The sequence below is a fragment of the Lycorma delicatula genome, chromosome 13 (assembly GCF_047948215.1).
Source record: "Lycorma delicatula isolate Av1 chromosome 13, ASM4794821v1, whole genome shotgun sequence".
NCBI classification, from domain to species: Eukaryota; Metazoa; Arthropoda; class Insecta; order Hemiptera; family Fulgoridae; genus Lycorma; species Lycorma delicatula.
The window spans coordinates 25821856-25846553 of record NC_134467.1 but is presented as its reverse complement, the minus strand read 5'-3'; the positions used below and the strand labels follow the sequence as shown (position 1 = coordinate 25846553).

Sequence of the window (24698 nt, the reverse complement as noted above, 5' to 3'; positions counted from 1 at the left end):
TAATACAAGAAGAAAAAAATGGAATAGTTAAGGAAAAACTCTGGGAAATTTATTACTTATTTTTTTATTTAAACAATTTTTTTCAAAGTTTTTATTTTAATAACAAACATATTATAGTAAATATTCCACACTATTATTTCAAAATAAGGTACTTATATGGCTAAAAATAATAACAAATTACAATAATAATAATAAAACTTTTAAATTAAAAATTAGTCAAATGGAGTTAATAAAAAAGTAAATTATTTTATTTATTAAAATATTTTTAATAATTAAATAACAATTTGATTGTAATTTAAAACAGATAAATACTACTATGGGAAATAAATAATGTATTTTTATAGTATTTTATAACTGATAAATTCAGAAATTAAAGATTATTTTATAAAGTTGAGTGCTACAATATTAGTAATAAATATGAAAAAATTCAATACTGTAATTAGTCCTAATAATGTTAGTTTCCTTTTTGTACACTAGTTAGCATTACAAGTCTGTATTTTGCCGCTAAATAAAAACATAATTAAACTTTTTGACGTGATATCTTCTTTTATTAATTATTCTCTACATTCCAAAATAAATAATTACATAATGAAAATTTTTTGAATAATACAAGATTACATAATTTATGTAGTCTTTTTTAAAATTATTTTACACAGTACAATATTTGTAAAAATAAGGTCTAGAAGAAAGAAAAATACTATAAGATTATTTATTATACTCTAATATATTTATGAAAAAAAGAAAAAACATTAATTTTTCCAGGAATTAGCACTCAACGAAACTGTTGTCCATGTCCATAACACAGTTAAAATCTAACCCTTCAACTTAGAATCTGCTGAAATCATAATCCTTAAACACATGTTATTTATTTATCATTTCAATAACCGCAGGCTGATGTCTAATTACTTCTATTATTCCCTATTAATATCTTAATGTTGAGAAATTAACATTACATCATTTGAAAAAGTACAAAGCCTAACTGGGATTTGAACTCAGAACCTTCCACACAAAACTGCTACGGAGGTTGGAAATTAGATTGAAATAATTTAAGTTTATCTAGCAACAGATTTATTAATTTTTTTTTGTTTTTAATGCTTACATTGATTTCTGATTTTACAATAATTTATATTTTCATAAATAAAAAAAAAGTAATTGTAAAAAAAATACACACGTTTTGTTTTTTGTCTTGCATGGTGAATTGTATCATTATTTTAATAGCCAAATATACTATCCACAAAATGTAGTTCTAAAAAAATAAAACAACTTTTATTGTGACTGACTAATGGAGATTATTAAATTAGTCATTTAGCAGCTGTAATTCCTTTTCAATTATTTTTACATAATATACAATATGAAAACATACATAACAGTGTAGTATGCTGACAAATATTATCATGTGGTTATAAACCATTATTATTTCAACCATCAAATAAAGGGAGCCCTTGCGGTATTCGTATATGGTGAAAAATCTACCACAACTTGCAGAAACAAGTCATCCCGCATTGAAGGGTTAGTTTACAAATCAGTATTTTAACTGTTAATAATAATCAGAATTATGTACTCTAAAAAATTCTTATGTAACAAATAAAAATCTCATCAAGTTTCCTAAGGAAATACTTGAAGGATATGTTTATTGTTACATTTAAACTTTAAATTAAATCGTATAGAGACTGACTAGAAATAAACTCAATATAAGTTATAATTATTAATGAGCCAATATTATGCTATAATACAATAGAAATTTTATGTTCTTATTTTATTTAGTACCTCTTAAAACTCCTTATAACTATTTTCTAATCAGTCAAAGGTAAAATATTTTATATTGACTAGAATATATAATTATTTTATTGTTTTGATTTATTTTACAAGCATTCCTTTCATTTACATGTGTCAATCAGCATCAATTATTATTTTTTTCTTTTAAATAATTTAATGAATAAAAATCTTATCCAGTCTTGGATAAGATGATAAACTGCATTTTCTTACAATTTAATGATTCTCCATCGATTGGCACATCTCAAGAAGTAACAGCCTGAAATTGAAATGTGTGAAATAAGTTAAATACAGACGACTAACGCCATATAAAATAAACTGATTTCTGTCGATTACGTAAGTTAAAAACACTGTGCAGATCAGCGCATGCTATTTGTACTTACTAATGATTAATTGTAAAACTTGATTTTTTATTCTAACTAAATCTTTCTGTTTGATCAAAAGGAAGTAAAATATTTAGTTTTATTGCTAAAAATTTTATACATGATTAAAAAAGTAAAAGTTATATAATGAAAATAAAATTTAAAATAAATTAAGGCTGTCAAGTTTATATATATTTAATAATAATTTATTTTAGAATAGTTTACTCCAGCATCAAAATATCTTTTTAATAAATTGATCACTTTTAAATTTGATGTAATTAATAATTATATAGCAAACTTTAACAAAAAAAAAAATTATCATGGAAATCAAGGAACACCTGTTTTATCTTAATGTAATATTGAAAAATTTTAATAAATTTACAAAATGATGAGTTCACAGAATTTGAAAAAACCAAGAGGAAAACAAGAAATGAAAAAAAAAATACAAATTAGTTAGAGAAAAGAGAAATATAATTCAGAATCGTATTTATTTATCGGTTTAAAAAAAAATTAAATCAATGACAATCGTCGATTAGCGATTTGTAATTGTAATTGAGATGATGTAATGACATTAGATGAACCAGATGATAATGTACGCTTTAACTGGACTGGTCGACGCACAGTAGCAGATAATTTCATTAATTTCATCTGGAGCGAATCGTATGAATTGTATTCAGTAGACACACTTCTGTAAACATAAAAAATAAAATGTATTTTATAATTATTTAGTAAAATTATTTTTTTTTCTTTATGATCATACACCACTAATTAAAAAAAAGGAAATATACTCTGACCTCCACATAACATGTACCTAGTATGCGAGAACTCTGGAAATTTTTAAATCGATTTTTGGGGATTAGGTTTCCTTAAATTAAATGTGAAATTAAAAAGAAACTTGTTTTAGTTTAATTTTTTAAATAAATTGGGGATCTGCTAACCTGATATGTTGATAACAGATGCTACTAGTGTGCGAATAAAGCTATCTAATATAATTTGCTACTTTTATCCATACATTAACACTGCAAGTTTATTTTAAAAATAAACTGAGAATCTCTTACCATGATTTAAAACAGTTTTACAAATTTTGTTTTGGATTAAAAAGAAATCTTTTAACATTAATAAAAAAAAAGTATTTCAAATACATAATATTAAACAAAGAATAAAAAATAAACACTATTTTTCTAGCATTTCGTTTAGAAAATCCAAACTAAAAACTACTAAACTCTTAGGAATGTTTAATTTGCAGTAGTGAGTTGAGTTTTGAAGCCACATGATAAATATTCTTATCGGCACAATTATACAGAATGTGGCATAAAAATCTGGTAGTTTTTATTAGCACACAGCTGACAGCGTAGGCTGTGAGTAGAGGAGGGAAAAGGGTGGAACTGACTGTCCACATGGCATTATTTTAGTAGGGATGGAGAATCATTTGTTCATCATAGTCTCGTTTTTAAAAAAAATGATGAGTCTTGAATTACTACCCAGTACCAATTCTGCCAACACTTTAATGTAGATTAAAGAGATTGGGTTTCATCTCATAAACACAATTTTGTTATGGATGCAAAGCTTTAGAGCTACAGGTTCATCTCTATAAAGCAAACCAACAGAAAGAATAAGGTTAGTCTGGATATCAGAGAGCACTAAACATGATAGAGAAGCAGTGGAAACTAGCCTCTACCTCTTCATGCTTCAAAATTTCCTAAAGCCTGAATTTTAAAGGAGACATATTGCTCACAACTGAGTTTGGTTCCAGACCAAATCTTTTATATAATTTGGATGAACTTAACAAGAACTTAGTTGGGAAATTGATGTCATAATACAATAATGTTATGTTATGTTTATGAGAGCTTTGGTGAAAGTCTTGAAGAGTGCCTGGTGAAAAATTTATCATTTAGTAGATAATATTTTTAAAACTAAACCTGATTTCTTTCCATACCATACATAATTGAGAAATACCATCATGTATGTCACATTTTATCAGAAATAAATGCTGTAAATTAACAGTAGATTTTTATTAAGCTAGGGTATAATCTAATATTACAGTTAAAATCTAACGGATATAAAAGATCTTTTTGAATAAAATATTTAATTTTATTTTACTATTACAAACTCAGTTACATGAAACACAGGTATTTTAGCAACGAGGATGAGATTTACAAAGTGGCAGGTGAAAAAATACTAGCCCTTTAACATGACAACCTGTTAAAATTTGTAATTAGGTCCTTGTACGAAGTAATGGAGTATTGTGATCATGAAAAATTTCAGATTTCAATGGAAATATCCATTTAGACTAGTTTCAGCGTAACGTATGTACATATATATCTCGCATAACTCAAAAAAAACAATTAGTCGTAGAATGTTGAAATTGTAGATTTAGGAGTGTTGTAACATCTAGTTGTGCACCTCTCTTTTTGATTGCAATCGACAAAAACCCAAAATCCAAAAAGGTCTGAATTTTGGTTTTTTCTTAACTGCAGTAATAAGATCTCATTGAGAGATTTTCAACAATATATCATAGTGGTACTTATTTTCATTGGTTGCAGAGTCATAGCCAAATGAAATTTTAATTAATAAAATATTTGGATCTTAGAAGGGGAAGGCACATCAGACTTCATCTACTTTTTTTTAAATTTAAATATATTGATTTATTAATAATTATTAACCTCTGACTGTAAAAAAACTTTATGATAATTCAATAATAACAATAAAAAAAATCTGAAGTTATTAATGAAATAAAATTTTATGAACTTTTCATAAAAAAATATGTATATGTAATTTAATAGGCATACAAGGAAGTCATGTGATGCCCATATCAGATTTTTTAAAATTAGATTGTCAATAATATCTAATTTTAATGGTACTTCTAGATTAACATATTTTTTTGAAATTGTTGTTGGGTATTTAACAAATTATTATTGTATTGTATATAACACACTGGGTGTTTTTTTTATTATTGTATTTCAATGAGTGATTTAGCATATTTTATAATTTCTATTAGTTACATATACATTAACAAAAGGAAATGCATTTCCTTTTATGCTTTTTATGTGATAAATAAATATCACATAATGTTAACTTGTTCTAAAAAGAAATCCATACACTTTCCTTTGAAAATATAATTATACGTTACTACATTATCATATTTTTTCCATAGAATCAGTATGTGTTAAAGAAACAGAAGTTCTCCTACTTGAGGTTCCACTTTAAGATCTTTCATTAGCAGAAAACAAACTAATAGAGACTCTCATATTGTTAAATAGCCTGTCCCATACTAATGCAATGATTAGTGGGTATTCTTAGTTCATAAAATGGGAAATATTTAGTCATTAATCCATTTTTACTTACTTTGACGATTTTGGCTCGTGACCCTCCTCTTCATGGAGAAATCTTCACCACTAGTGTAATGTTTGCATATAATTTTTATTGAATAGTTGACAACAGAAGTCAGATAAAACATATAAATTATTTTTGTACTGTGATTCAACATGTTTTGTAACTATTCTGATATAATGAAACATAAATTACAATACATTATAAAGCCTTTAAACATATTATTTTTTAAATTTAAAAAAAAATTTCATACAAAAATTTGGCTAACCAATTTCACTACATCATAAGTCTGACTGTTTATTTACGATTGCTTTGTGTATGTACAATATTGTCTGTTGTTTATTTTATAAAATTCATCAATCAGAAGAAATATCTGTAAAATATTTGTTACATATAACAAAATTATATCTTAAATAATATTAAAAAGTATCTTTTAAATACTTGAAAACAATATTCTATTCAGAATTAATCAACATGGGAAGAAGATAAATTAGAATTAGAAATGTGTAAATCTTACAAAAAGAAAAATACCTCAAAAAACTTGGATGCGATGATTTTCCCGGTCGCACGCTAGGGTATTCCCGTTGGACATAACTGCTACTCCCTCCAGTCCCTTGAATTCCGCGTCCCCGGATCCCCAACATCCGAAAGCTCTCAGGAACTGACCGTCTGGTTGGAATATCTGTATCCGATTGTTGCCGGAATCTCCGACAAATATGTAACCCTGATCGTCCACTGCCACTCCCCTAAAATGAAAATAAAAAAATTATAATGAGACAAATGTTAATGAAATAAAAACTTAAAAAATAAAATCAAAATTATAATCTATAAATATAAAAATATTAAGTATTCCTCTGGTTAAAAATTTTGGTTTTGTATTTTAAACATATTGGATATTTACATTAATATAATCGTATATATTTTTTAAATTATTATAGAATATCTATGTACAGAGAAAGCTACAGCTTCTTCATTTGTAAAAGCACACACTGCCAACATTATTTGCTAATTTATCATTTTGCATGGAAATGTAAAAAGGGAACAACACTTAATGCTTCATAGCATTGCTTGTAAAATCTGCTGAACTATTTCTTTATTCCTTCATGTACACACTTGTCCCTTTAAAAAATGTGTTCAATAATTTCCATTCATTTACTCTGTATTTTCATTCATACTATGTACAAACAATTTTTTTTTTATGAATGTTTTCATTTTAGGTCACTCACTCCATTGATCTTCGTGTTGGAAAGTGGTAATGTCTTTTCTTTCATCTGGAAGGTTCTGGGTTCAAATACCAACCAGACTGGAATTTTTAAAAATGCTACAAAATATGTCTATTGTAAAGTGACTGTAATTAGGTGTAAACTTGTTACTTCTTAGAAAAAAAAAAAATTAACTATATAGAAGAAAAAGATTTACTGTTAATGATAATCAAACAGAATATTCGCTGGAACATAATTATCCTGTAAATAAGAATAACTTTTAAAATTTAGTAACTAAATGATTATTTGAATATTTTTTTTTATTTAAAAAACTGATTTATACTAATTAGGTATGAGAATATGGAAATTTTAACAGTCATATCATTTCTTTGTGTTTTAAAATAATATTCTCCAGAATTCTGAAAGAAGAGTTAAGGAAATAAATATAATTTGATATAGTTTAGGCGTGGTTGCATTATCGAATAATATATATCTTTTTTCTGAGGTAGATTATTACGAAAATGATAAGGTGATTGCTAATGAAAGTGAGTACAGTAATAAAACACATAAAGGTGAGTAATAATTATTAAAAATAATTTTAATATTAATGGGAAACATGTAATGTATGTGAAAAATATTCATCTTGAATTTTTGGACTTGGAAAAGTGTTTAACTAGAGCTTTGAGTAGAATTATAACGTGTGTTTGGAGAACCTATTTGAGGCATATATACTTTATACTAGAGAAAACTACAGGAATTTTGTCAGAACAGTAAATAAAGAATCAAAAGAGATTACAAAAAAATATGGTGGTCTGAAGGGGGACCCACCAGGTTGGTCTAGTGGTGAACTTGTCATTACAAATCAACTGATTTCAAAGTTCTAAGGTTCAAATCTTTTATAAGGATATGAATACTGGATTGTTGATACCGGTGTTCTTTAGTGGTTGGATTTCAATAAACCACAAGTCACAGGAATGGTCGACTTGAGACTACAAGATTACACTTCATTTACAATTATTCATACATATCATCCTCTGATTTACTGTAAGTAATACCTTACAGTCGTTCCAGAGGCTAAACAGAAAAATAAAGTTTCAAAAATGAGATATTGTCACCATATCTCTTTTGTTATATTGATGTGTGATATAACTGAACATTATCAGCGAGGATGAAACAAGCTTAAATAATTAAAAAAAAAAGACCAGAAATATTTGCTGAACTGGTTTTTGTTAATGGTATGATTCAGAAAACCATTTTCAGCCCAGTGTTATAATGCGGTATAATAAACAGATAAAAAATAAGAGAGGATATGAAAATGACTGTGAGCAAGGAAGGAAAGTATTACAAAAAACAGATTATTTAGAACTCATGAAAAAGTTCCAATATTCGACTGCAATGTTTAGTGAAGATGTAAAAATAAATGAAAACGTTAAATAACATATATATCTTGTTTACAAAAGTAATTACGCTTAAGGCTTATGGAAAGATAGAAATAAGCAGGAAGACAAAGTTAGCTGTATTTAAATTTATTTTTGTTACTAAACTCACTCATATAGTTATGAATTATTGATAAGTTAACAGAATGAAACTAAGATTTCTGAAGAAAATCTGAGACTGGTAAAACCAGAAATCTCACTGAAAAGATGAATTTGAGTTTAAAAGAAAAAAAATATTGATGATTCGAAGCTTTATTGTTGTTTGAATATTTTAACAGAACATAAGGAAGAGTAAAGAATAAAGTGATTAGCCAATGCTGGAAGATCAGATGGGCTTTCAGAAGGGGATCATGTTCAGATGCAATTTTTTACTTTAAAACAAATAATACCCAAGAGAAAAGAATACAATCTTGAAACAAACAAGCATTCATCGATTTAATTGAAGCATTTGATTGTGTTAAGCGCTCCATCTAACGGAATGTCCTTGAAGCTAATGTCCTTAATGCCACGTCCTTGACATGGACGATGCTCTAACGAAGGCCATCCCAATAAATAAGGGTGTTTGATAGGGTTGCTATATATTACAGACACTATTTAATTTATATGTTGACGACATGTTGCATACATGGAAATTGTGGGTTGAATCTGGTATACAGCTCTCAGCCGACACTTGGATAAACTCTAATATATGCTATGATAAAGTTTTGATACAGGAAAATGAAAACGAATTGCTGAAAGCAGTATTTATGTTGGAAAAGATTAGAAAATAATATAATTTAAGGTTATCACCAATTAAAACTAAAATTATAGCCTTCAAAGGGAAGTGACCAAGACATACACAGGTAGTGATTGAGGGAATGGTGATGGAGTAAGTAAAGCATTTTAAACATCTGGGGAGTGATGTAACATACAAATTCTAAATGATGCATTTGAAAAATGTAGCAAATTTCATCAAATATGTGGAACATATAAAGGCATTTGAAAAATAAAACACTGAACGATACAAAATTAATTTTACAACACAATAGCTATCCCCATTCTATTATAAAGTAACAAATCTTGGATACACAGCAAAAAACTGGATAGCAGAATTCAGGCGATAGAGATGAGGGTTTTATTTAGTGTATATGGTTGCACATGGAGAGATGAAATAAGGATATACGAAGAGAGTTTTCAGTAAACCATTTTACAACAGAATACACAAAGGTAGTGCAACCACTTGTGTAGAATGATACGAGAGAGGATACCAGCAGCTACCTTAGCTGTGGGAAGAAGTGATATGGGGAGAGTGAGAAAACGATGGGTACCAGAACAGATTTAGACAACCTAATCGCTAGAATGAAGAAGAAGAAGTATACATCCTAAGTCCTTCTTATACTTAAAGAACTTTTTCATAAATTTTCAATAAAATTAATTAAATATCATAAATTAATAATAGTAAGTATTTCCACATTCCAGAATGTCTTAACATGTGCTAAATTTTTTCATTATTTTCCTTCATTTCTGTTTTTAATTTTTATCAAGGCAAAGGTTCGTTGAATTTCTTATAAACAAATATTTTTTTGCAGGGATATCCATACTTTACAATTAAAAAAAAACTTAAAAAAAATAATGAAACTTATTTATAAGTAATTAAGATAATACTTGTACTTTCTTAATTTGCTGATTATGTAGATTGAATTCCTATTAATGGTAACAATAGTATTTCTGTTGCTTGTCAGCAAAATTTCTGGGTGTTTTATTAGAAGTTATCGTAAGATGATCATATTGAATTCCTTTTTAACAAAATCAAACTGTACTGTTTTGTTTTGAAGTGCCTTAATAAAACGCTAAACATATTTTCATTATTAAATACTTATTATGTCTGTAAATTTCCTTCTAAAGCATAATATCATCTCTTAGAGGTCCCTCAAAAAGTCAGAATGAATTTTTAAGAACCAAAAATGGGCTATTGGGTCATTATCTGGTGCTCATTAGTCTGAATCATATAGAAACATATATAGAAAATTAAATATATTAATTTTCCTTATGTTTATATTCATGAATGTGCTGATTTGTTAAAATGCTTAATCACTTATTTTTTAAAAAATAACAATATTCATCTCTATCAACCAAACAACAGAACTGTTTTCATAAAACTCAAGGATTTATGAGAAAGATTATGAGAATTATTATGGTTCTCTTACTGTTTTTAATAAATTACCGAGCCATCTGAAAAATCATCCCACCAATATGTTTTCTTAAAAGAAAATCTTTTACAAAAACAATAATATTATTCTGTCAAAGAATTTCTAAATAATATTAATGTATAAAGCAAAAAACGTACAATTCCTGCATCTTGTTCAATATGTACATAAATACGTGCTCAAAATAATTTTCAAGAGCACTTTCCAAATTTATTATTTTGTTATAATTTTTTAATATATTAACCTTAATGTTATTTCAAGTGTTTTTATTTAAATAATCAACATGTACTTAAAATCACATATATTTTTTATTTTATAACTTGTTTTACATCTTATAAAGATATGACAACTTTATATTGTATTATTATGTATCGATGAGATAAAACATTTATTTAAAAAAATTTAAACTTTTAGAATTTTCTATTAAGTTAATGTAGTAAAAGGTAATACTACATTTTTTAATTGGCATTTTTTTTTTAGAACAAAAAATTGAAACAATAAATTGTCTTAAAGTTCTAAGTACAACTTACGTATTATTAATTCATTTTTATTTACATAATAAAAAAAAAGTAAAGCAAACATTAAAATAATAATTAAATTAATGCAATTATAGTATATTAATTATTATAAAAACTAATAAAATAAGAACTACAACAGTAATGCACAAACCATCTCATTCATTATATACATAACACTTTGTATTAACATTTATGTGTGTTTATACTGGTTTTTATTTTATTTACATTAAAATATCGATTTTTTAATTAATTATTCTCCTATTTAAAATTAAGTAAAAGTTTTCTCCCCTAAATAAGAGATTATACAGTTATATAATGAAATATGAATATATAGAACCTCATTTGACTACAATTTAAATTGTCTCCATACTTTATAAATTACATTGTAAAGCAAAACAATTTATATATTAATCTCTTTAAAGTTTTACCATAGCATTGAAATTATTACTAATAAATAAAATAAAAAAATGTAATTTTAATTAATTATACTCTGAAAACTAATCCCTCTCCCTAAATTCTGGTAAAAAGTTGCCGATTTCTAAATCAGAAATTTTCTGTGGTGGAGTGGTAATATATTGGTCTTTCATTCAGGGATCCTGGGTTCAAATCCCGGTCAGGCATGACATTTATCATACACTACAAAATTCCAACTCCATACTTCCATGTACAAAAAAATTCTCTGTAAGCTTCAGTGGTGAATTAATACAAGTACAAAAAAAATTAAGCATGGTATAATAACTTATTACATGAAATATAGGCCTATCATTTAATTATTTTTTTTATTACATGAATTACTGTAATAATATATTTAGTTCTTTACTTTTATCCATATAATTAAATGTGATAATACTTTTTACAAAAACATTAATGATTGACTTGTTTTTTAAATTCATTGAAATATTTATACCACACATCTTTTTGAATGGCGCTCTTTCATTAATGGATTTACCAGTGGGGCTGTTTGTAAATGATGTACAAAATATCCAAAAAGTGCTTAGATAACCTTTTCAGTTGGTTGCCAAAAATAATAATTTGCTGTTTGTTGCATTCATTCATTTAATTTTTATGTTATGGAAAATCTGATTAACTGGTGATTATGCATAATTACAGATGATATGATTAATCGCCTCCAATGATGAAAAATTTAATAAATATATAGCAATCTATTAAATATACCAGTCATTTTACATATTATCCATATTAACATATCTTTAGGTAGTAATTACTGAATTTATGATTTAAATAATATCAAAATATTAGTGTTGACTACACTAAGTCAACACTAAGTCATTGGTCGAGGTTAACGAGGGAAGGTTATCTTTTGCTAGATTATCATAACCATAGCCGGTCTCCATGGCACGAGTGGTAGCATCTTGGCCTTTCATCCAGAGGTCCCGGGTTCGAATCCTGGCCAGGCATGGCATTTTGCACACACGCTACAAATCATTCATCTCATCCTTTGAAGCAATACCTAATGGTGGTTCCAGAGGTTAAACAAGAGAAAAAAAATAAAAATATTATCATAACCTAACAAAACATAACCTACACTCGCTTACCTCGTCTCTTTCTTTTTCTGTTTAGCCTGTGGGAATTACCATTCAGGTATTACTTCAGAGGATGAATGAGTATGATATGTATGATTGTAAATGAAATGAAGTGAGTCTTGTAGTCTCAGTTCGATGATTCCTGAGATATGTCGTTATTTGAAACCCAACCATCAAAGAACACCGGTATCCATGATCTAGTATTCAAATCTGTATAAAAGTAAAAACCTGAATGCTGGAACTCTCGACTTCCAAATCAACTGATTTGGGAAGATGCACTCACCACTATATCAACCCGGTGGGTTGCTTACCTCGTCTAATTAATGTTAAATGTACAAATTATATATATGTTATTATCTAACACTGGAGACAATTAATCAAATTCACTGGTAATTATGCATAATCACCGAATTAATCAAATTTACCGTAACATATACATATAAATTTTTTTATACAACGCATATCAAATATACTTATAGTGGTTAATATCTTTCTCTGTGTGACCTGTTTTTATGAAGTGATTTAAAAAGGTTTGTTCTGTTATTGAGTGTTGGGGTTATACATATTATTTGCCCAAATCAATTAGATGTAAAATTTGATACAATCATTACAGTTAAAATTGTATATTCCTCAGTTGGTATGTTTGGAGCAAACTCACTTTAACTGACACATTTAACCGCAATTCAATTCACGACTACAAATAAAATAAACAAAATCATTCAGCAAATCAACACATCAGAAGTGTATAAATTAAATTTCACGGTTTTGCTAAATAATAAATTGAACAGATTAGGTAGATAACTTATAGATTCAAAGAAGACTTATAAATTTTGCACATAAAAACAAAATTTGCAAATCTCTTCACAGAAACATGACTAAATACAATAATATTGATTACATCATGCATATTTAACATCATAAGATAAAAAAACTAAATTTTCAATTGGTTGAAAACTATGACATTTATAATGCAGAACTCCATTATAAATTGCCTAATACATACAAACATATTTGCATACGCATTGAAACACTACCACAAAATAAATAATGCAAGAAAAAAACACTTGGACACAAAAAAAATATGATAGACATAAAAATATGATAGAACTAGAGAAAATAGATCAGCAATTTTAGAGAATCTAGTTACATTATGGCCTTCTGAACAAAAAACAAAACAAATCAATCATAATGGAACTATATTACAAAAAACACAAAGCTCCTGGAAAACACACTAAACTGTTATGAATACACACACTCTACTACATTGGTCTGATAGGAAGTACCATAAAAAAAGCAACAATGAACAGTTAAAAATTCTCCAAAGAAATAATAAAACATTTACTAATCATTTTCTGGATGAAATTCACAAATAGATATCCTTAATAACAATTTTAGTATACTAAACATACACAAAAAAGATCACAAATACCTGAACCTTATGAAATTATAACAACATAAAATAACGATGAACTAAATGAACAGGCACAATTCAAATCAAACACTTTTTAACCAAATTCTTTATGTCTGCCTAATCAGAAAAAATTTACTGTCAATAATAATAGATAATACGGCCACTGAAGATGCCGGCACATGTAACCAAAAAAAGTTATGATGTGGTTCTACATGGTATTGATTAATAGATTTACTTTGTTATTTAAAAAATGGATAGTTTTTAAATAATTTTCATCACAAACTGTTTTGGATAAAAAGACAACAAATTTATAACATAATAATTTTTATATAAATTAAGTGAAAAAAATATACATTGAAGAATAAATTTATTATTAAAGGGGTTCCTTATCACTAAGATAGATGTTATAATAACAATGCTATCGTTAACTCATCTCATAATGGAACTGCAGAATTACATTTTAAAAGATCTTTACATTTGCTTGTGATTACGAAAATGTATGTAGGATTACAATATTAAGTACACGAAGATGTAAAATGGGTTATGGATCTATTTAAAATAATAAATTAAATTTTCTGTAAACTAATATGAAAAAGTAATTTATACCAAAAAATATTACATCAACAGAAATAAGATATTAGTAATCAAGAAATAAAATAAAAATCGATTTGGAAAAAATTTATAGTAATAACGACTATTTTTAAAACTGAAAACTAATATTAAACATAAAAGTAAAGAACAAATAAAAATTTTTATATTTGTATTACTGATGACATAAATATTAAATTAAATCATTAATGATTTTATGTTAGCACAGATGGTGGTATAGGATTCTTTACAAAATGATCTGAGTTTGATTCTTAGGGTCTGGAAAAATTAATATGTCAACCCCAATGTAGTTGGTATGAAATTTGTGTTTGCCTAGTAGTAGATAAACTATATATTAAAAAAAAGTGGTTCAGATTTTGCAAATAAATAAAAATTAATGAATGAAATTGATGTTGTCATGAATTATCATTCCATCACATTTTTATTTTTAATTATTAAAAGAGTACTTAAAAATACTTCAATAAACAACGAAGGTAAGAGATTAGAATTGTGATTGATAATGGAAATAATTTTGAAATCATCTGATATTGACATGGGCAAATATATATGACAGATTGTCAGCTGATAGGGTAATCCATTGTTTTCTAATTTTTTAAATTTCTTTCTGATAATTGTGATGAGAGTATGAATAACATAAATAAACTAATAGAACTGCAAGTAAAATTCATTTAAGTAATATTAATATTAAAATTTACTTAAATTTAAAGAAAATTAAAATTAAGAAAAAAAAATAATTAAAAATTAAAATTAATAAAGGAGGCCAAGAAGTAGACAAATTGGTTAACTTTTAAGGTGGTACCAGAAATTGTATGGAATCGTAAATTACCAGTTAAATATAAAATAAGAAACAAATTTGGGTTTTTCTCATGTTATTTGCTCACATATTGATTTGTTTTTTTATACTCTGGGCCACACTATTTATTAGTTATCAGATTAATTCATGATAAAGAACATTTTTCCTATACTGTGCTAAAATCGCGTTACTCATATTTATTTTCATATAACTTTTTCGCCTAGCACTATAGCTGAGCTATAGCTTTAGAAGGGAAAGTGTTGTAATCTGTCTAATTTGGGCATATGCAATTTTTACTAGATCTTTACATTTTGGTACCTAAAGAACCCAAAAAACATAAAAACTGGATGGAAATGTTCGCATTTATGGGTGCGTATTCAATCGATTTTGATCAAACTTGGTCAGATTACTTCTATATATACATGGGGCATTGATGCCATTAAATTTTCAACTTAAAACGTCTACGGGGTAAGGCTATAGAGCAAGGTCACCTTCAGTATCTTGAGATTCTGCCTAATTAAGGTCTTATTTTTCTTACCCACATTTGTTAATGATTAAAAGATAATGAGATATGCACTTGAAATATTAATTATTTTGAATTTTAATTTCTAAGATTTAAAATCAAACTATATGTAGTATTAATATTACTTCGACTTTCATATAGATTTATCAAAGCAATCTTTCTGTGAGTAGATCACTCTTTTCCAATATCTCTTTATCATCGATTGTCTCTCCCATTTATAGGAAACATGGGATTTATATTAAACACCACATTAACCTAGTTTCTAGTACTACACAATTATCTGATAAGTGGTCCTATCAGTTATCAGGTAGTATTTTATCAAATTTGCCAATGAGCTTATCTAGGGTTAACTCTATAACCCACCGGGTTGGTCTAGTGATGAACGCGTCTTCCCAAATCAGCTGCTGATTTGGGAGTCGAGAGTTCCAGCGTTCAAGTCCTAGTAAAGCCAGTTAGTTTACATGGATTTGAATACTAGATCGTGGATACCGGTGTTCTTTGGTGGTTGGGTTTCAATTAACAACACATCTCAGGAATGGTCAAACTGAGAATGTACAAGACTACACTTCATTTACTTACACTCATACATATCATCCTCTGAAGAATTATCTAAACGGTAGTTACCGGAGACTAAACAGGAAAAAGAAAAGGGTTAACTCTATGAACTTTCTAGATTATACAACAAATTCCTCTTGCTACTTTTTCTACAATAAATCAATCAATCCACCTATATATTATATCTCTTTGTATGAAGAAAATATTATTATCCAAATTAAAGTGGGAAAAAACAATTAGAAAATTATAATATAAACTTCAATATTTATTTAATGACAAGGTAATCAATCAATTATTAATATGTACTTGAACATAACTCTGGAATATCTGTAATTAATATGTTATCTAATATAAAATTTGTATTTAAAATGTAAGGAAAAATTAAAAGACTAATAAATGATTTGAGAAAAAAATTTGGCTAGTCAAAAATTAAAGAATTGTGAACAATAATAGCAACAACAAACTACGATAATTACAAATAACACAAAAAAAAAGAACCTAACCTAACCTGAATTCTTCTCTATTTTTCTGTTTAGCCTCTGGAACCACCGTTAGGTATTACTACAGAGGATGAATGAGGATGATATATATGAATGCAAATGAACTGTAGTCTTGTACAGTCTTAGGTCGGCCATTCTTGAGATGTATGCTTAATTCAAACTCAACCACCAAAGAACACCGGTATACACGACTTTGTTAATAGTTTGCAGAGCATGAGTAAAAAAGTAACACAAGTTAGAAAATGAAGTCAAAGGAAAAAACAAATGTGAATTGATAGTCAGTTATAAATGGAATCTGTGTGTGAAACTTTAATCCATCTGCTGAAACATATTGATAGAAGAAAATGTAGAATAAGAAGATGATAAGAGAATAATGTAAAGTAATCATGTTTAAATTATATATTTTGTAATATAAAAACCAAAAAGGAGTATTTATTTCAATTAAAATAAAATAAAAAATAAAAAAAACCAGATATTTATAAAGTGATTTAGTTTATATCGCTTTAAATAATAGCATGTTGGTACTGTAAAAAGATAAATAATTAGATATAAAACAAATACATGTGAGTTGCAAGCAGTGCTTGTTATTCAAAACGTATTATAAAAAAAAAATGTTAATTACAAATAAAAAAAGCTATATTTACACTGTTGTATTCAGTTCACATATTTGTATCTTATTAGAAAATTATCCATTTTTAACAGTAATTAAGAACTGAAGAAGTAATTTCATTTTATATTTTATTGAGGTGAAATAGGTTAAATATTTTAAAAGAAAATGCTATAGGAATGATAAAATCTGCTTTATATTAAAATAAGATACCATGAGTCGAAGTGAATTGAATTATATGTAAATAAATATAAAGGAATAATAAATTAAATGTAGGCTTTACACATATAAAACAGTTAGCAATAAGAAAACAGCTGAAATAAAAAAAATCTCAAACAGAATAAAGGGCTTTGTTGTTATAAAAATTCAAAAATTTTCGACTTTTACTAACAAAACCTGTAAAAAAACATTATTCAATGTTTTTAACTTTAGTGACTTATCGAAATTGTTTTGCTGATTACTATTTCAAGTGTTGATATAATTCTTATTTACAGTCTTCAATGTCTGAAATATTCTAGGGTTATTGAAATGTTCCAAAAAATATATTATACTATTTTACCCGGGACTTAAACAATGCACATTATACTAACTAATTTTACTGGTTAACAAGTTAATGGGACAAATATTTTTAGTTTTTTAAAATTTTTATTGACAACACAGAAAATACAGTAGTGTGAAAATTTATTTTGAACTTGGGAATATTTTGTTCCTTTTATTGTAGTGGTAAAATTGTTTTACCACCCTCATTCTATGTTCTCAAAGTAAGAATGATTACGTTCTTTGATTATTTAGTAATTGATATGTGTTATGTAGTACTTAATGGAAATTTACTCAATGTTATGTACCAACTTGAATTTTACCATTTTTTTTGTGGTTCATACAAAATAATGATATTGCAATATGGGATTCTGTAATTGTTCTTCTTTCATGGCATACATGTGTAACTTATAGCTAGCTTTACTGTATTCTTTTATCTTGGGTACTATTTTTATAACAATTTAAATAAAATTGTTTCCTTTTACATACAAAAAGGCAAGTGTGAAATAGCAGAAAACACTAATTCTTTGTAAGGTTCGTTATTAATAAGAAAAAACAAAACTGATCCTAGAATATCTGTTGAAATTTAAATCAAATTAGCAGCTACTATAAAAAATTTACATATAACGACTGTTCAACATTGACTTTTTATAGTTGGATGGAAAGCTCAAAGACAAACTGAAACGCTGTCAAAAAAAAGAGAATTCAATTTGATCAAAGAACATGGAAACATGACTAAAGAAGATTGGAAAAATATAATTTTTTTTATGATTTACATATTATGTTCAACGGGTAAACATATCACCACAAAAGCTTGAAACTTATGCATAGGACATGAAAATTTTATAGCATATGAAAAATGCCATGCCTAACCAGGATTCAAATAACAAAAACATCTTCAACTCAAATTGAACAAACATTTTTACAATTGAAATATGCGTTTCATTTTTATTAGTGGGTGATACATTGAAAATTGATGAATATATCAAAAGATTCTATCAGCAAAGATTGTCATAGATCTTAAAAACTGTTTCTACTAGAAAACAGATTATTCCATTAGCCATTAGGGTTTAAAAGCATACCATAATGCCAAAAAAAAAAATGTGTAAAGAACAAAAATAGTCAAGTTGTACGTATGGTAGCTAACTCTTCTGATATTATCCAGTTAAAAATATTAGGTAATTAGAAAAAAAAGGTTATAAACATGAAACGATTATCATATTAACTAATAAAAGGAGCGCTTTAAATGGAACAAGGAAATTGACATAACTTCCAAGGAAGAAGGAATAGCAGATAATGAAAGGAAAGAATAAGAAATGGATCCTGGATCTGCAGAGGAAATGTTTCTGATTAGAATAGTTAACTTCTTGCCGAGGTCCTAATAACAATGATGATTTTCATGATAAAAAAAAGATAAACAAAATGTATACTATGTGTATTGAATTTACGAAAATTTACGTATATAAACTAATTTATAATAAATGAAGAAATATTGCTTCAATATATTCTATGATTTTATTACAATAGCAATTTATTGTGATTAAGGTGCTAACTGCTGCATAAAGAAGGTATTTTTTGGATTTTTTTTTTGGGCTGTGATGGGATGAATATACAGTACGTACAAACAACTGCATAATTTTGTAAAACCATTCTAAAAAACTAATAAATTTTTTAATTCTTAGTAGCTTATTCAGAGAATACTAAAATTTCTCCTTCTGAGTTGAAGCAGTATATTATATAACACATTGTTTTACAACAGCAAATTGTAGATTAACTTATTGCTTTGAATTATCTATCAATCTTTCTGATGGAAATCAACTCATGCAAATCACCTGAGGTACATGAGGCACTAATCAGAGTTGCTTTCTTTGAGAGTAATAATGTTCATTACATAGTCAATCCCTGATGGATAATGTCACTTAAAGGGGTTGAATACAAACAGCAATTAAGTGGAATTTGCACATTGAATTGTATGTTTGTTTAGCACAGTGACGAAGACAATAAGAAACTACTTCCTCTAGCAAGCATGGCATGGTATATTTGTTATCTTGAAAACAACTTTCATTGTCATGAGTGACTTGTGACTCTGTTAGTTCCCCTACAACTGTTACAAATAATAATTATGGCACATAATATATAATATTTGTACGTAATTTTATGTTTTTTTGTTTGAAATAAAAGAGTTATACAATAAAAAATCTCTTTCTGGTTTAAATTCACTGGCTATAACTTCTACTAAACTAGCACAAAAATTTTGATATATGGTCTTTATAAGCAGTCTCTTTTTTCTGTTTAACCTCCAGAACCACTGCAAGGTATTACTTCAGAGGATGATATGTATGAATGTAAATGAAGTGTATAGTCTTGTACAGTCTCAGGTCAACCATTCCTGAAATGTGTGAATAATTTGAAATCCAACCACTGAAGAATACCGGTATCGATAATCTAGAATTCAAATCTGTATAAAAGTAACTGCCTTTACTAGGATTTGAACCATAGACTTCGAAATCAATTGATTTGCGATGATGAGTTCAGCATTAAACTAATCCGGTAGGCTCTTTATTAAGCCCTGACAAAGATAAAGATGAGCTATTTGAAATGAAGTGGTAGTTATAAAAAAAAACAATTATCTGGTCAAATAGAAATTTGATTTCTAATGAAAAAAATGAAATGAAATTTTATTTTCTTATCTTGGATTGATAACAGATTTTATTAATTGTCTTTATTAATAAAAAAATAGAAATTATAGAATAGTTAAAATAACTCATTAAATTACAATGACATCTAATAAAAACGTTTCAATGGAACTGGAATTAACAGTGCACTGCATATAAAAATAATCTAACAAAAATTATTTAACAACATTTTAAATACATTAATTAAAATATTGTAAAATTATTAATTGAAAAACTAAAACTCATTAACAATGCGTTAAAATTAATGTACCTTAATTAATACTGTTGAGAATATTATTAAAAAAATAAAATTAATTAATTTTAAAGACAAAATTAAACACAAACCAGTAAAATCTATGATAACGATAAAAACAACTATAAAATTTAAGAATAAATAAACATTTTATATGCGACATAACACACATTATAACAATTATTACAAAAAAAAGAAAAGAAAAAAAAAGAAGACAATCGGAATAATACAAAAAAGTCTAAAGAATAAACAACATTTAATTTTTGGTAAACAAAGGTCAAGGAAAAGGGATGTAAAGAAAAAAAAATTACAAACGAACAGCATTTTTAAATCAAATCGAAAAATCAACCCAAAAAAATTAAAAAAAACTCTCAACACATTAGAAGCGAACCACTACTGACTTACAGATGCAGAAGAAGTAGAAGATGATCGAGAAATATTAGTCTTTATATTATAATTGTCACTGTCATTAAAATTTGGTTCCCTCTGGTGATTATTAATACTATTATCGTTATTATTATTAATATTATTGTTATAACTATTGTATCTATGATGATTATGATGATTATTTGATGACAATTGACAAGAATCTGAAGAAATTTGTGAATGAGAAATGTTACTATTACTACCAGTACTGCTACTAGCTGCGGTATTATCGTTATTGTAATCGTCATGTGTCTCAGAACATTCTGAACCCGTATTATCTCTAAAAAAACATGGAATTATGTAGGATTTGAAAGTAAAAAGCAATTAAAAAAAAAAATTGTTATTTTAAGGAAATTAAAAGGAAAAACAATTAAAAATATAAATACTGTTGTAAAATATTTTTATAAAACATTTTGTTGAATCAAAAAAATAAAAATACTTTTTGGTCTTCGAAAGTATAATTACAACGTTATAAAATGATGACCAACAATATATTTTTCTGCAAAAAAAATCCTTTAGATATATTAATTATATAGTTTATCCAGAAATCAAAACTATATTAAGAATGGTGAAACTTTCTTATAAATATTTTAATTATTAATGCACAAATAACATTATGAATATATTCTACCTGATATAATAGTTTGATTTAACTATCCTGTATGTGATAAGCATAATGTAATATTACATTTAAATTTAATAAAACTTTTATTATAATGTAAAACTTTTATTTTATAATAGACCTTTCAGCTCTATTTTAAAAATTATACAGTGAAGTGAAATAAAGAAAACTGAATGAAATTTTCAGCAATTTGAATTGAAGTTTTGCAACTTACATATAATTAATTACCTACTTACAAAAATATTTTTATACTTTCCCATTTACATAGCATTACAGCTCTAGAAGTGAAAGTATTGTAATCTATCCAATTTGGGCATAGGCGGTTTTCACCAGATCTTGGCATTTTGACACCTTTCTTTCTTTTTTCTGATTAACCTTTGGGAATTACCATTCAGGTATTACTTCAGAGGATGAATGAGGATATGCATGAGTGTAGTCTTGTACAGTTTCAATTCAACTATTCCTGAGTGTGGTTAATTGAAATGCAACCACCAACGAATACTGGTATCCACAATCCAGTATTCAAATCCAAATGAAAGTAACTGCTTTTACTAGGACTTGAATGCTGGAAATCTCAACTTCCAAATTAGCTGATATGGGAAGACGCATTCACCTCTAGACCGACCTGGTTGATTTTGACACTAAGCCAGTGTTTCTCAACAGTTCAGTAATTGTCTCTCAATTTTCAATCATAATTTTCATCACCCCCCCTCTCATAAAATAACAATGTATACAGTAATAATGTATTTATTTGTCTCAAACATTTTGGAACGCCTGCACGACTGTTAGAGCAAACTTGTATAAGTGCTGCACCTTGTTAAATTCCAGCCAGTCTGAGTCGAGTCGATCCTTCTATCGTGAATGTGTATATTGTAATTTACATGTTAATTGCAATTCACGGTAATAAATATTCACAGCAGTGGATTTATACAACATTTATCACGGATAAATTTCTAAGTGGGCATACGTGAGCATTAGACGATAGTGAAGCATCAACATGTGCACAGACGAGCGTGTTTCCGAAAATAAAATCAAGAAAATATTCTCATGAATACTTAAATTTTTGGTTTACCAGTATTGAAGTAAATGAAGAAGAAAGGCCTCTGTGTGTCATTTGCTTAAAAGTTTTGGCAGCTGACAGCATGAAATGTAATAAACTTAAACATTTGAAAATGCTTCAGTACGAGTAAGTTAACAGAACCTGAAAATTCTTTGAATTAAAATTAAAAATCATATGAGAAGTAAACATCATTTAAAAAAAAAAACTTTGTGAATGAAAAACCCTTACTTGTCTACTTGCCTTATAAAGTTACATATAAAAATTGTAAAAAGCCTAGATGTGTAAAAAGTAGACGTGTAAAAAGCCTTGCAGCATTGGTGAAGAGCTTATTTTGGTAGGAGCAATTGAGATTGTAGAAAATAAGTTTCGGGATAATTTTGCCGAATAATTGCAGTCCATACCGCTATCAAATGATACAGTTGCCTGTTGTTCTGGTGATATAGCTGAAGATGTAGAACATCAGCTTTTTGGGAAGTTGTGTGAGAAACTGATCTCTATCAAATGATACGGTTGCCCATTGAACTAATGATATAGCTGAAGATCAAGAGCATCAGCTTTTTGGGAAGTTGTGTGAGAAATTGTTTTCAATTCGGCTTGATGAGGCAACAGATAGCATTAGAGATACTCATTTCATTGCCAATGTTCAATTTTGTGATGGTATGTCAGCAGTAGAAGAACTACTTTTCTGAAAACCAACAAAACTTAAAGCAGCAACACTCACATTATATGCCATCTTAAATGATTTTATAAATGAGGCAAACATAGAGTGGAAAAACTATGCACCGATGGTGCTCATTCAATGTCTGGAAGATTCCAAATTATACAAGTACTTCTGAAACAAAAAGCTCCACAGTGTGTCTGGACACATTGCATGATCCAAAGAGAAGCTCTAACTTCCAAAGAAATGAGTCCTGGTCTGAATATTGTGCTAATGATGGTTGCAACCATAAATAAATTATATAAAAATGAGATCCCATAACACCAAGAATCTTTTCTGGATTTTATAAAGACATGGATGCAGTACATTCAGCGTTATTATTTTAATGCGAGGCAAAATGGTAATCATGTGAGAAATTTTTACATGTTTATGAATTAAGAGATGAAATCACATTTTTTCTAGAAGAGGAAAACCGACTGGAAGCCATCTTGAAACTTCTCGGAAGCCGAGAAGTTTCAAGATGGTTTATTTGTGATGGACTTGAACTACTTGGTCGTAGTCATATTCGAGAAATTAAATACTTTGAATCTTTAACTCCAAGGAGCAAATACACATATGTTCGAATGATAAAGTTAATGCTTTTTGTAGAAAACTGGAACTGTGGAGGAGAAATTTAAAGCAAAAAATCTAGAAATGTTTGTGAATGTGGATGAGCATGTTAAAAATTACAAGGCTGAAGAACAACATGGGAAAGTTGTTATTGTAACTGCTGAAAATTGTTTAGCAATGCAGGCAACAAATTTTAAAAAGTATTTTTTTGCTGATGACAAGTTGGTAGCAAGTTACAAGTAAATCAGCGATCCATTTCAAAATACTCTCAACTGCCAAAGAAGAAATCTTTACAGACTTCACAGTAAGTGGCGAATTCAAAAGATAATTTAGTAATAAATCACTCTTTGAATTTTGGACAAGAGTGGATGATGAGTTTTCTGCACTGAAAACAAGAGCATTTCGTATGCTATTACCATTTTCAACATCCTACTTGCGAAATCAGATTTTCTGTGGTGACTGCTTTGAAGACAAAATATAGATCTCAGCTAAATATATAAAAAGAACTC

General features: G+C 27.4%; 1 protein-coding gene across 5 annotated transcripts in view; it reads right to left on the bottom strand.

The window, feature by feature from the left end:
* Positions 1–48: 48 nt before the first annotated feature.
* Positions 49–24698, bottom strand: part of tn (tripartite motif containing protein thin) — a 285381-nt gene continuing 260731 nt past the window's right edge. For 4 of the 5 annotated variants that reach the window (XM_075380953.1, XM_075380951.1, XM_075380954.1 and 1 more), the window contains 3 exons: positions 21220–21520; positions 5997–6211; positions 49–2823 (listed from right to left, as the gene is read on the bottom strand). In XM_075380953.1, coding sequence (XP_075237068.1) covers positions 2646–2823; positions 5997–6211; positions 21220–21520 — 694 coding nt within the window. In that variant the 3' untranslated portion in view covers positions 49–2645. The remainder of the gene's footprint in view (positions 2824–5996; positions 6212–21219; positions 21521–24698) is intronic. The other variant, XM_075380955.1, reaches the window with a different exon arrangement.